Genomic DNA, 13681 nt, shown 5'->3' with positions numbered 1-13681 from the left:
ATGGTGTACTGGCATTCGTAGCTGCTGGGTCCACACGCTGCAGAGAGGAGATGAAGTTGGCACCTCAGGCGAGGCAGGCGGTGCATCTGAGACAATTACCAGGCAGGGTCCTGTCCTGAGATGCGCCCTGAAGGGTCCCTGCTCTGCTCCCTGGGACACCCCTCCCCCCCGGTCCTTGGCACTGGGCACTCACAGGCTTCATGATCCAGGTGATCCCTGGGTTTTTACGGAACTCCTCCACAAACAGGTGGTACTCGCACGGCATCTCGAAGGTTTTGGGGAAGAAGTCGCACTTGGCTGCCTCCAGCTTTCCTGCCTCGCGCTCCAGCTGTTTCCGGAACCGCTTCAGGTTCTTCACCATGTAGTTCTTGCGGGTCAGCTGAGCAGGGGGTGAAGGGCAGGCCATTAGCCCCACTCCACCTCCAACCCCACCCATCCCAACTGCCCCACTGCCTCCATTGTCTGGCCCACGAAGTAACAGTGACTTTGACTAACTAAGAGTAACTTTAGCCTGCTATTCTCTCATTCTCCCCACTTTACGGTGAGGAAGTGGAGGCTCAGAAAGGTTTAGTCAGTTGCCCAGAGCTATGCAGCCAACAGGCAGCACAGCCAGGCTTTGATCCAGGTCTGATTGTGCTAAACAAACTTTTTAAAATTTCCCACTCCTGGCTTCTCCAGTCTCATCTTTGTGTTCTGGTCCCCCCTGGTCCTCCCTCCTATCTCTAGATTCTAAACTGTTCAACTTGTCTCTGCCCTGAGGTCACCACGGGTGCTCAAGCACCCTCCTCCTTTGGCCCTTGTGCCCAAGCCAACCTGACCTTCACACCTCTACTGCCGAACCACCACCCAGCCGGACCTCCAACCCCACCCCAAGACAGCCTATTCCTCAGGCCTTAGATCCTTACTCCCTCTCACTAGTTAGCCCATCATGTATCTAGTGCACACATTGCCCACCTGGCATGCACACCTTTCATCCTGGTCCTTGTAACCCCAAACTAGCTCTTGCTCATTGCTACAACCAGTGACAGGCATTGGCTGACTCAGTCCCCTCAGCCCACCAGCTCACCTCGTAGTGGTTTCGGAAGTGACTGATCCGCACGTGTTCATCCATGTAGGTGTGGTCGAAGTTCTCCCGGAGCCAGCTGACGTCACACCAGTAGAAATCCCACTCCCCTTCGCTGGGAGTGGGGTGGGACAAAGGTCATGGCCTGAGGACCTCGGCACTGCCGGAGTCTGGGGCCCTGGGAGGTACAGCTAAGGGGTCAGCAGCAGTGTGTCTATTAGGAGTCTCCAGGAGGTGGCCGTGGGCCGCTGCTGCCCACCCCCTGCTTTGGTAGGCTAGAATGACAACCAGAGAAACATGCCTACAAGATCCAGGCTGGTGGTTTCCAGTGAGTTCAGATATTACTTCCTGGCACATATTGGCCAAACTGCTCTTCTATAATTATCCCCACTATAATTATCCATGTCAGACAGACACACCCTTCATATCACAGCCCCCACCACTCCCTAGGGCCTGTGACAAGCAGCCAGCCTCACCGATCATGTTCCCTGCCTGGGTCTTGGAAGCACCCTGGGGCTGCCACCCCCACGCTCACATTACCAAGCAGTGGAATTAGGTAACATTTGCAAGACCCTTTGAGTTCAAAAGGCCCTCTTCTTACTGAATCCTCAGAGCAGCAGCTCTGGAAGTGACCAGGATCACACCTGGAGCCCTAGGACAAGGATGGACTTGCTCACCCAGGACAGAGCATCAGGATTCACACCCAGGCCTGCCTGACTCCAAATTCCGACCTTATTCTTCACCACCACGACAGGGAGAGGGACAGAGACCAGACCAGACCAGATCTATAAATCTGACACCAGAGCTGGGGTGGAGGTGCTTGAAAAAGATGTGAACTAAAATAACACCTCCATGATTACTTCTAAATTTTTAAGTAAAAAATTAGATATAACTGAAGTCCCATGTATCTTCTTTCCTGCCCCAAAGGAAGCTACTAGCCTGAATGTGGTGTGTGTCATTTCTATGAATGCTTTTACAGCTTTACTATGTACATGTGTGTGTATTCATCTACAGCACATGGCCTTGTTTGGCATGTTTTTAAACTTTCTAATAGCTAATACTTACTGCTTACCATGTGCTTGACGCTGTTCTAAACACTTTATAAATATTAACTCATTGACCCTCATAGCAATCCTAGGTGTTAGGTTCTATTATTAAGCCCATTTTACAGATGAGAAAACCGAGTGCATACAGCCAATAAGTTGCAGAGCTTCTGAGACCAAGCTCTGTGGTTAGAACCACTACTGACTATTGCCTTTTACAACTTGCTTTTCCACCAACTTTTTGTTTTGGATGAATGAATAAATAGCGCATTATTCATTCATTCATCCAACCCATGTGTGTTGAGGTTATCTTTGTGTTAGAGATGATGTTGGGTGCATTGTTGGGTATAGGACATGGGAGAAACCAAAACAACTGGCCAGGTGGTGCATATAATACCACAGTGAATATTAACAATAAACAAAGAAACAAAAAAAAATAGCTCTATAATGAGGAACTGTGAAATATGCCAAGAGCAATCCAGTAGGAGGCCATGAGGCAGGGTAGCTGAGGGACCTATGTTGGGTGGAGGCCACCATGTGGAAGTGATCACTTGACTGAGGCCTTAATAGTAAGGAGGAGGGGAGGGCAGGAGATGAGGCCCTGAGGGTGGAAAGAACAGGTTCAAGAATGTGAAGAAAGGCCAGAGTAGAGGGAGAAAGGTCATGGATGAGGCTGAAGAGGAGGGCAGGGCCCATAGCAGTGCTCTGTAGGCCATGGTGCATACTTGGGGTTCTTTTCCAATTCCAAAAGTTCATTCATTTGTACATCATCTTCATGATCATCACAGTCAGGTTGCTCTTAAATCACCCAGGAAGACATTAAACTGCTCAACAAGGGCAGCAGAGATTCAGGTTCCTTCTACCTTCCCATTCTGCCATCCTTAACATGTTGTCTTCATGCTCATCACCCAAAGGTATCACGTCATCTTTCTTGGTGGGAAGCAAGGAAAGAGACAGCTCTGGCCACATCTATTCCAAATACCTGACAGGCTGATGGTCTGAATGAGACGTCATTCTATCTGGAGATACTAGACCTCAGGTTAGGTCCAAAAGGGTGAGGCCTCCCATCCACAGAGCCATGTCTGGTGTAATGGCCCTGGCCTCTGGCCCTTCCTCATTTGAGGTCCCTGAGGCAATTTGGGATCAGTCATGAAGCAACCTGCTTCATGGACTCCTACACCATTAGCACAAGACAAACCTTCAAACCATGGAGCAAGGCTGAGGAGGGGCAGTGGACAGACTGAGCCCACAGAGCAAAACAGGAGAGAGCCCCTTCCTACACAACACATTCATGTGCCAGCCACCTTCCTCTAATCCAGGGGTCTTCAAACTACGGCCCGCGGGCCACATGCGGCCCGCAGAGGAGTCTGATCCGGCCCGCCAGGTTTTTTGGGCAGTGAGCACAGCCGAGGTGTTACAGTAGGAATTATTGTAGTAGTTCATATAGTCCGGCCCTCCAGCTCTCTGAGGGACTGTGATCTGGCCCCCACTTTAAAAAGTTTGAGGACCCCTGCCAAGCCCCTCCCCTACCCTCCATTACACCAGGCAGTGGGAATTCTGAATTCATCCTTTGGCTCATTTGTTCCTTCATTCACTGCGAGGCTGCTAGAAGAGGGCAGAGATGAGGCTGGGACTCTGCAGACGGACTGGGTACAAATCCTAGCACAAGCTCGTACAATACAAACAGAGTGACCTCAAACATGACATTATTTGCTCTTTTGTGTCCAGTTTTCTCATCAGTAAAATGGGGATGATAATGGCACCTACCTGGAAGGTTTGCTGGATAATTCAGAGAGATTGTGCATGTAAAGTGCTGAAGAGTGTCTAGCAGGCTTAGCTGCTGTTATGCAACAGATATGTATTGAGCACCATGACAGGGTAGCTGGTTGTCCTCCCCTTTTTCTATCGTAGTAGAAATCCCAACATTTACCATTCTACATTTTCCAGATTCCCTTACAGCTAGGTGTGGCCACCTGGCTAAGTGTCAGCCGGTGAAATGGGTCTTTTGGGCTGTGTCCTTTAAGGGCAGGGCATGTCTTTTCTTGCCTCCTTCCAACCTACGGCTCTTAGAATGTGATGTAAGGCCAGAGCTCCACCTGAGACCGTGGAAGAAAAGGGCCTCATTCAAGGGATAGCAGAGTGGAAAGACAAAAGCATATGGATCCCACATTTCCATACCATCTCTGAACATCCTACATCTGTTCTTCAGTGGGAGAGGTAAGTCAACTTGCAGTGTGTCAAAGCCTCTTTTACTTTGGGTCTCTGTTACATGCATCCAAACCCTAACCTTAGAAACTAATATTAGCACCTACTATGTACCAGGCATTGTAACCGTACTCATCTCAGTATCCTCAGGGCTCAGCGTAGAAGAAAAAACGTAGGCTTAAGTAACTTGTTAAATAACTTGTCCAAGGACACAGAGGTAGTAAGTGGCCAGGGGAGAGCAGCCCTGACCTGGACCTGTCATCACTAGATTCTCGCCAGCAGGTCTGTGATGGCTGCACTCCTTGTTTTACAGAGAGGCACGGGACATTGCTAGAATGCGGCCGTGATGAGCCTGGCATATTTAAGGGAAGGGCATGTCTTTTCTTGCCTCTTTCCAACCTATGGCTCTTGGATGTGGATGTAAGGCCGGAGCTCCGTGACACGGAGCTGTGGAATAACAGAGCTGGGTTTGAATCCCACTCATGTACTCTGTGACCTTAAGCAACTGGCTTAATCAGATGTTTCTGGATGCTTATCAGGCTTAAATAAAACAAACATAGCATCAATAATGTGCCTGACACATGTGGGTGCTAAATAAACGTTGGCCCCTGTCACAGACAAATTGGGAGGAGTCCCAGTAGCCACCCAGAGGAACTGGGAGAAAAACAGAGGGAGACAAGGACCTGTGAGGCAAAGGGAAGGAGGGATGAGGTTGGGGGCGGGCGGTCTTACTCCTTTACTTCCACCCATCCCGGCCTGTGGCGAAGGACATCCATAAGAGTGTTCATAAGAGTGGTCTTGAACCGGATTGATGCTCTCTGCTCTCTGAAAGACAAGGCAACAGGACACTTGCTGAGGATCAACTATTTCTCTAGGATGGTCCAGGGGGAGGCAAAAAGGGGAAGGAAAGGAAATGCCAAAAAGTGGAATGACTGAATTTCAGAATTTAGCATATAACATGCAACACTTAAAATAATCAAATTGAAAACTATAGCATATTTAGATCATTGAAAAATAATAGCAACCATTTTATTCAGTGCCTACTATGCGCCATGCCTAACCTTCATAATTAATGATAAGTATTTGCAAATCCCCTTTTCTGGCGCTCATCCTGAAAGATGGAGATGTGCTTTTCCCTATTCCTTCTGTAAGTACAACTAAAACCCCAGGACACTATATACAAACAAACAAACAAACAAACAAACAAACAGGAGAAGTCTATAAGATGAATGGAAGGTAGACCAGCTCAGGACTTTAGGACCCAAAGAACAGAAGGGCGGAGAGTTTTCTGCGTGGTTCATTTTTGCTTTGCTTTATTTTGCCTCCTCAATCCCAGATGTAAAAACAAAATGTTTAAACAGACAAATACCAAGTGTTCATAAGAATGTGGAGAAATGGTAATTACCCGACAATGCTGATGGGAGTGCAAATTGGATGAACCTTTGGAGAGTAATTTGGCACATTAAAGCCAAATAACATTTCATACACATTAAACTGGCAAAATCTCCAAGTCCAAGTCCTGGCAACAATGCATTAAAATGGAAATTCCTCCCCTGCTGGTAGAAGGCGCTCTGGAGAACCACGAGGCAGTACTGAGTACAGCTAACTGCACACACTCTGCACCCAGCAATTCCATCTTAGCTCTACTCTAGAAGACACCCTACATATGTTTTAAGCAATATTTGTACAAGGGTGTTCCTTAGTAGCTGTTAATGTTTTGTATGGAACTAACCTGCAGCATATGCTGTTGGGGGCCCGCCCTGTCCCGTGGACATTCACATTCCTGCGCATGCCAGTCAGAGGGCTTTCCACCTCCAGCACCTGTAGCTCTTTGCTGAGGGCTTTTCCTGGCTCCGGAGTCTGCTCAGCTAGCGCTTGGAGCAGAACTGAAGTACCAGGGAGTTAACTGCCCTCCCCCAATAGCATATAACCAATGGTGACTGGCGTTGATGGATAAGTCCTCCAGTTCTCTCATCACTTGGTTGGGTTAAGTCTGCACTGTGTTCTATGCTATCTCCTAGGCATCCCAGTGGGATTGAGCCCTACTTCCCCACAGCAAGAACCTGCCAATAATGTACCTTTCGTTGGTTTCCTTCCTTTAGCTGACTCACTTCCCTGCCAGTGCTTACAGAATCACCTTCCAGATAAAGGACTTGTCCTCGAATCCTTGGCTCAGGTTGCTTCTGGAGGAAACGAATACTAAGACATGACCTATATGCCTTTTAACAGGAAGTAAATAACTTGTGGTATACAGTGGGACATATGGAGTAGATAAATGTATCAGACCTACATGCACAAATGTGATAAATACTGAAAATATGATTTTGTGTTACAAAAGCAGGATGTGTAATCATCACAGTATAATGCCACAATGTAATGTGTATTCTTAGCCACTCATGCAGCTAGGGGTGTCCATGCCACACAGTTCTGGTCAATAAATTAAATATATAAGGCTGATAAGGAGGGTGGGTTCCTGGGAAGCTTTGTGCGGTTTGTGTGTTTGTTTTTTGATGTTTTGATGTGTATGTGAGAGAGAGAGTGTGAAAGAGAAGGGGGAGGGTGCCGGTGTGGGGGAGGAGAGAGGTATTGTGTCTTCCCGCCCCACTTCTTCCCATCTTGATCATGACCTGAAGGCTGAAGCTGTAGCAGCCACTTGGTGTCCATAGGAAAAGATCAAGACAGTCACAGAGACACTAGCTCTGACGTTGTTGAACTACTGCACCAGCCCTGAAGATTTTATGTTATATGAAAAAAATAAATACAATATTTTAAAGCTGCTATTAGTTGGGTTTCCTGTTATGGTAGCTAAACACATTTCTAATTGATATCTGCCCTAATAAAATATGTGGGTGGATCCTGTTAACTGACATGCTCTTTGTTTTGTGGGGGTAGGAGTGGGTGTGTAAATTTAGGGCTAGGATCTAGAACAGAGCTGAACTGCTCTGCATAAGAAAGTGAGAGATTTGACACTGATGGGATAGAGTCAGTGAGGCAAGAAAGAAAGCAAAGATGGCTGCTGCATGAGAGAAGACCACACGATGGTGGTATAGCCAGGAGGGACTTGAGAGAGAACAAAAACATATAATGAAATAAAGAATAGAAATATCTAAAATATTTGCCATGGCGTGTACAACAAAAAGGACATCTTCTAAGTCCCCACAGAATTATTCAGCAAAGTCTACATTGCTCACTCCTGCTCTATGCAAACGGATTCTATTGAGGGAGTCTAAAAAGATGCTGAGTTCTGCACCAGGTTACTGTTGCAGAGTGAAGCAGAAGATCAGGGTGGAGTTCACATTTGAGTTATCACGTCAATTTCCCATGGCTGTTAAAGGAGGAGGGAAGACGTAGTTACATATAACATGGGCCCTGGAGTCCAACTCTGCTACTAACTAATCCTATGGTCTTGAGCAAGTTGCATAGTCCCTCTAAGCTTCAGTTTCCGCATCTATAAAGTGGTCATAATAGTATTTACTTCAAGGATTGTGGTAAGGTTCAGTGAGATCATTCAGGTAAAGTGACTAGCCCAGGGCCCACCACATAGTAAATGCTCAATAATTGTTTTTTATTATCATCATCATCATCATTTTGATTACTAAAGTTAAGATGGAGCCGAAACCGGTTTGACTCAATGGATAGAGCGTCGGCCTGTGGACTGAAAGGTCCCAGGTTCAATTCCGGTCAAGGGCACGTATCTTGGTTGTGGGCACATCCCCAGAAGGGGGTGTGCAAGAGGCAGCTGATTGATGTTTCTCTCTCATCAATGTTTCTAACTCTCTATCCCTCCCTTCCTCTCTGTAAAAAATAAATAAAATATATATTTTTTTAAAGTTAAGAAGGAGGAGGGAGAAGGAAGGAATTTATTTCTGTGTTTATTTAATTGGGTGGGACCACTCACCGTTCTTTTCCCTTTGACAATCCATAGCCCTTGTAGTTTTGGTTCTGCAATGAGAAAGGAAAAGTGGTACCACTAGTTTTGCATGTCCACCTTGCCTTCCCAGTTCCGCTTACTGCAAATGTTAACATCTTCAAACAATCAGATTCAGCACTGTCCAGATCCTCCTGAGACAGTAAGGTCATCCTGGCCAAGTTCTCATTGGTCACCATGTGGCCAGCAACTTGGTCCTTGGAATAAACCCCCAAGCACCCAAGGCCCACCTCCCTGTAGACTTTCTCCACAGGCATGACCAGTAGAGGGAATACCTAGTTTTCAATGCTCCAAAGGTCCGTCCTGAACCCCAGTTTTGAGGGCTGAGCTCGGACATATCTGTGAGAAGACCTTCTACTCCAACCTTGAATGTTTGATTAGATCCATGATTCAGGAGGGGGCTGGGTCAAAGACTCAGAGAAATAGATTTTTCAAATTCTCAAAGGGTGATGGGTATTATTCTGCTTCTACCATACAGCTTGGCCCTCAGCCCTGGGTGACTGGTGGCAGATATGAGAAAAGAAGTCAGAACTTGTGATTTCTGCAGGATGTCCTCTGCAGCTTGGATAGACTTGTCATCTGCATTAGTTTTCTATTATTACATGACAAATAACCACAAATGTAATGGCTTAAAACAGTGAAAATTTATATCTCACAGTTTATACGGGCCAAGAGTCTGGGCATGGCTTAGCTGGAGCCTCTGCTCAGGTATCACAAAGCCACAATGAAAATGATGGCCTGGGTTATGGTTCTCATCCAGGACTTGGGGTCCTCTTCCAAACCATTTGGCAGAATTCTGTTACTTGGGGTTGTGGGACTGAGGTCCCTGTTTACTTGCTAGCCATTGGCTGGGAACTGCTCTCAGCTCCTAGGGAGTGCTGCTCCCAGAGGCAGTTCACAACATGAATGCTGGCTTTCCTCCAGGCTAATAGGAGCATGTCCTCTGACTTCCAACCCTTGTCCCTTCAAGTTAGCCACAATGGGGTCTCATATAACCTATTGTAATTATGATAGTAACTATCCAATCAAATTGACAGGCTCCGCCCACATTTAAGGGAAGGAAATTACACAAGATGTGTACATTGGGGATAGGAATGGGGGTGGGGGAGGGCAATCTAGAATTTTGCCTACCACACCATTCTACCCCCTCAAAGAGCTGTTGGAGGAAGGTAATGGGAAGCTGCTCTACAAAATTGGCAGAAATAAGCTTATCCACAGAAGTAAGTTAAAATCTTATCTCATTCATCATTCAAGCCCCTCCAAATGCCTCCAAACTAGTTAAGTGTCCTAGTCTTTTTTTATTGCATTTTTTATACTCTCTCATGTTTTCAATTCCATTTTCCACGTTTACCTAGCTGCTCCAGTCTTTGATTTCCTCACTGTATTGCATTGGCACTTTCGTCAAAATTCAATTGACTATATATGTGGGTCAATCTCTAGTCTCTATTTTGTTCTATTTACTTATTTGTCTCATTGAATGTCACTACCACACTGTCTTAATTACTGTTGCTTTCTAGTAAATCTGAAATCAGGTGGCATGTCTTCCAAACTTTTTTTTTAAGATTGTCTATAATTTGGGGGTTCTCCGTATAAACCAGCTTGCTAATTTCTAAAAAATATAACAATATGTTGTAATTTTTTTTAAAAAATCTTCACCCAAGGATATTTTCCCATTGCTTTTAGAGTAGAAGGGAGGGGGGAGGAGAAAGAGAAAGAAACATCAATGTAAGAGAGACACAGTGATTGGTTGCCTCCGAAATGTGCCCTGAAGTGAGGAATGAACCTGCAACTCAGGTAGATGTCCTTGATAGAAAATCAGATCCTCAACCCTCAGGATTCTAACCACTGAGCCAGGGCTAGTATTTGGAATTTTGATTGGAACTGCATTAAGTCTAAAGATTGTTTTGGGAAGAAATGACATCATAAAGCATTTGAGTATTCCAGTCCATGAACATGGTCAGAATCTCTATTAATTTAAGTCTTCAATAATTTCTTTCCACAATGTTTTCTAGTTTTCAGTGTATGTTGAACATTTTAAATTTTTTCATAGCTATTTGATTTTGTAAATATGTTACATTCTATGGCCAAGGAAATTAAGGTTGCAGATGGAATGAAGGTTACTAACCAAATGACTTTAAAATATTGATTAAACTATATCATTTGGGATTGCCTGGGTAGGTCCAATGTAACTACTCATTTTTAGTTGTGAAAGGGATTTAAGGAAAGGAGTTGCCATTCATGAGAGGTGGAACACGGGATAAGAAGAAGCTGGTTGGAGTGGGAAGAGCTAGGTTCTAGAGTAACTCATTTCATTTCTTTGGCGCGCGCTCTCTCTCTCTCTCTCTCTCTCTCTCTCTCTCTCTCTCTCTCTCTCTTTAACTTAAAATGGGGGAGATGGCCTATGAACTCCTAGAGATCAGGACTTCACCTTGTGTCCCCATTGGCCAGCACTGAGTTCCCCTGGATGGATGGATGGATGGATGGATGGATGGATGGATGGATGAATGGGTTGTGAATGAATGAATGGGTAGGCAAGCGGGAGGTGGGGCAAACAGATCTCTAAGAGCTTTTCCAAGTTAGGAAATCAGAAATTGTGAGCTTCCCCCGAGTCACAGAAATCGCCGAGTACAGTTCAAGTCCTACAGTGTTGTAAATTTCCCGCCAGCCAGTCTGGTTCGGTGGACTCGCGCAGAGGCTCCGGGGCGCGCGGCATGCCGGGACTTGTGGTCTTTTCTCTGAATTTATAATTTTTGCTCCATTCATCGGAATCCTTCCGCGAGGATCCTACATGTTTAATCCCTCCGCAGCTTCCCTCCCTCTCTTTGGGGACGACGAAAGCGCCAGGGTCCTGCTGCACTCCTACCTTCAGTCGTGACATGACGCGATTCCGCAGGGCCCGCTTCAAACCGCCACCTCACGCGGCAGGAGCCTGTGCGTCCTGTTGCCAAGGCGACGGAGGGGGTGGTGCCCGGATCCGCCGCTCTGATTGGATGATCACAGAGAACGCCTTCTGGAGCGGTCGGCGTGTCTCAGAGGCAGGAAGTCCTCCTCGCCCCGGCGGCCCAGACCCCGCGGGCATTCACGGCCCAGAGCCTCTTCCAGCTGAACTTCGCTGGACCCGAGAGCGCCGAGCCTGAAAAGTCAGCTTTTGGAAAATGCAATGGCCCTATGTTTCCTTACTCCGGCCCTCACTGTCACCTGGTCAGTTAGTGGATCAGTTGATAAAGCTGCCAATCACTTCTGCTCTCTCCAGTCACTTTTTTTTTTTAAATATATTTTATTGACTTTTTACAGAGAGGAAAGGAGAGGGATAGAGAGTTTGAAACATCGATTAGCTGCCTCCTGCACATTCCCCACCGGTTATGTGCCTGCAACCAAGGTACATGCCCTTGACCAGAATCGAACATGGGACCCTTGAGTCCGAAAGCCCACGCTCTATTCACTGAGCCAAACCGGTTAGGGCTCCAGTCACTCTTTGTAATTCTTATGCCAGCACTCACCTCAACGCCTGCAGTAGCTACTTACCTGACCGGTCTACTAGTGACCTCTATTGCCCTGTCCATTCCAGTTTCATTCTCTGCACAGCAGCCAAAGAGCTCTTTCAAACACAAATCCGATCTTCGTTCTCCCCTGCATATAACCTGAAGTGGCAACTTATTGATCACTGCATTCTGTACTGGCTCCCTATCCTTCCTCCTTCCCCTCTCCACTCCACTACTCCGGGGATCTATATACCAATCATAGCTGATCAGGAACTTTTTAAAAAATTTTTGTTATTTTTGTATAGCAACAAAAATATGTTAAGTAGGAATACATCTAACAAAATGTATGCAAGATATTTTATTAAACAACAGATTAAGTATCTACTCTATGTTATGCCCCATTCTTGACTCTGAGGATACAGCTGTGAATAAAATCAACAACATCTGTCCTTGTGGAGTTTGTATTCTCATAGAGAAAACTGCAAAACATTGAAGGACATTAAAGAAGGCCTGAATAAATGGAAGGATATACCATGTACATGGATGGGAAGACTCAATATCAACATTAAAATGTGTATTTTCCCAAATCCAATCAGGAATTTTGAGAGCTCTTGTCAAACCAAAATAACAAAGTGTATGTGTTGGGGCAGAAGACATTTCCCTGCCTATCAGCCCCAGTGTAATGCAGGGAGAAGCAAATAGCAAGGGAGTACATGGGCGATTCTAGAAACCGACACCGTGTGTGTGTGTGTGTGTGTGTGTGTGTGTGTGTGTGTACAACAGAGGTGGCATCATAAACTAGTGGGGAAAGGATGAAGGACTCAGTAAATGGCACCAAGGACCTGGCTTTCCTAGGAGTGAAAAATAAATGCCTAATTCAAGTGGATTAAATAATAATAATAAATATAGCAAACAAATACTTCAGACTATTAGAACATTTTATTATCTCAGGGTGGAGAAGGAGTTCTTAGATAAGCAATAATACAGGGTGTCCCAAAAATGTTTATATACTTTGATTAATTATTCATTCCAATGGGTCAAATCTGAAAAGAAAAAACATCAGTTGAGCTATCAGCTGTTACATGTGTATACATTTTGGGGGACACCCTGTAGAGCACAAGCCACTGGTGATTGAGGCTACCACCTGGCATGTGCCCTGACTGGGACTCCAGCATGACCTCCTGGCCCGAAGGGCAATGCTCAACCACTGAGCCAGGCTGGCTGGGCCCCCACATGCTGTTTATTCCTGCTGGAAATCTCTCTACTTTCACACACACACACACACACACACACACACACCTCTTTCTAATCTTTAAATAGCTGGGTCCTTCTTCTATGACAGGTCTCAACTTTAATGTCACCTATTTAGAGAGGTTTTTGTTTTTCGTTTTTCCACTTTTCGTTCCCTTCCTAGAAAAGCGTGACCATTTATAAATGCTTTGTCTACTTGCTTATTTTGTTTGGACACCCTCCCAAACCTGAGGTGTCCAATCTGCAGTTAGCAGACAGATACAGCTATGAAGTGTCTGACATGTGCCTGGTTTGAATCGGGATGTGCTCAGAGTATAAAATACACACTGAATTTTAAAGACTTCATACCATAAAAAAAAAAAAAAGATGTAAAATATGTCATAATAATTTAAAAATACTGACTACATGTTGAAATAATAATACTTTGGCTATATTGGGTTAAAACATCAGTAACAACCTGTCTCTTTCTACGTTTTTAATGTGGCTACTAGAACATTTTAAATGACACACATGACTCACACATGGGCAGCGCTGTTCTAGACTGTTAGCCAATGAAGACAGGAACTGTTTCCCTTTCCTACCTATGTGTCCCCAGTACCTCCCCTGTAGTAGGTGCTCGGTGAGTATTGTTGAATAATTTGGTTTTCATGAGCACTCTGGGCTCAGAGACGCTGAGACAGGCAGCCCCATGTGTGCTGTGAATTTGAGG

The 13681-nt window shown here is 45.5% G+C and overlaps 1 protein-coding gene across 1 annotated transcript in view; it reads right to left on the bottom strand.

The window, feature by feature from the left end:
* Positions 1-11153, bottom strand: part of TTLL9 (tubulin tyrosine ligase like 9) — a 33128-nt gene extending 21975 nt beyond the window's left edge. The window contains exons 1-5 of the mRNA XM_084887149.1: positions 11103-11153; positions 8210-8253; positions 5044-5136; positions 1067-1178; positions 194-379 (exon numbers count right to left, since the gene is read on the bottom strand). Coding sequence (XP_084743275.1) covers positions 194-379; positions 1067-1178; positions 5044-5136; positions 8210-8253; positions 11103-11117 — 450 coding nt within the window. The 5' untranslated portion in view covers positions 11118-11153. The remainder of the gene's footprint in view (positions 1-193; positions 380-1066; positions 1179-5043; positions 5137-8209; positions 8254-11102) is intronic.
* Between the last annotated feature and the right edge of the window lie 2528 nt (positions 11154-13681).

The sequence above is a fragment of the Pipistrellus hanaki genome (genome assembly GCF_964339955.1).
Source record: "Pipistrellus hanaki genome assembly, chromosome: 6".
Classification (NCBI taxonomy): Eukaryota; Metazoa; Chordata; class Mammalia; order Chiroptera; family Vespertilionidae; genus Pipistrellus; species Pipistrellus hanaki.
The sequence above is the reverse complement of the archived record's forward strand: the minus strand, read 5'-3'. Positions and strand labels throughout refer to the sequence as shown.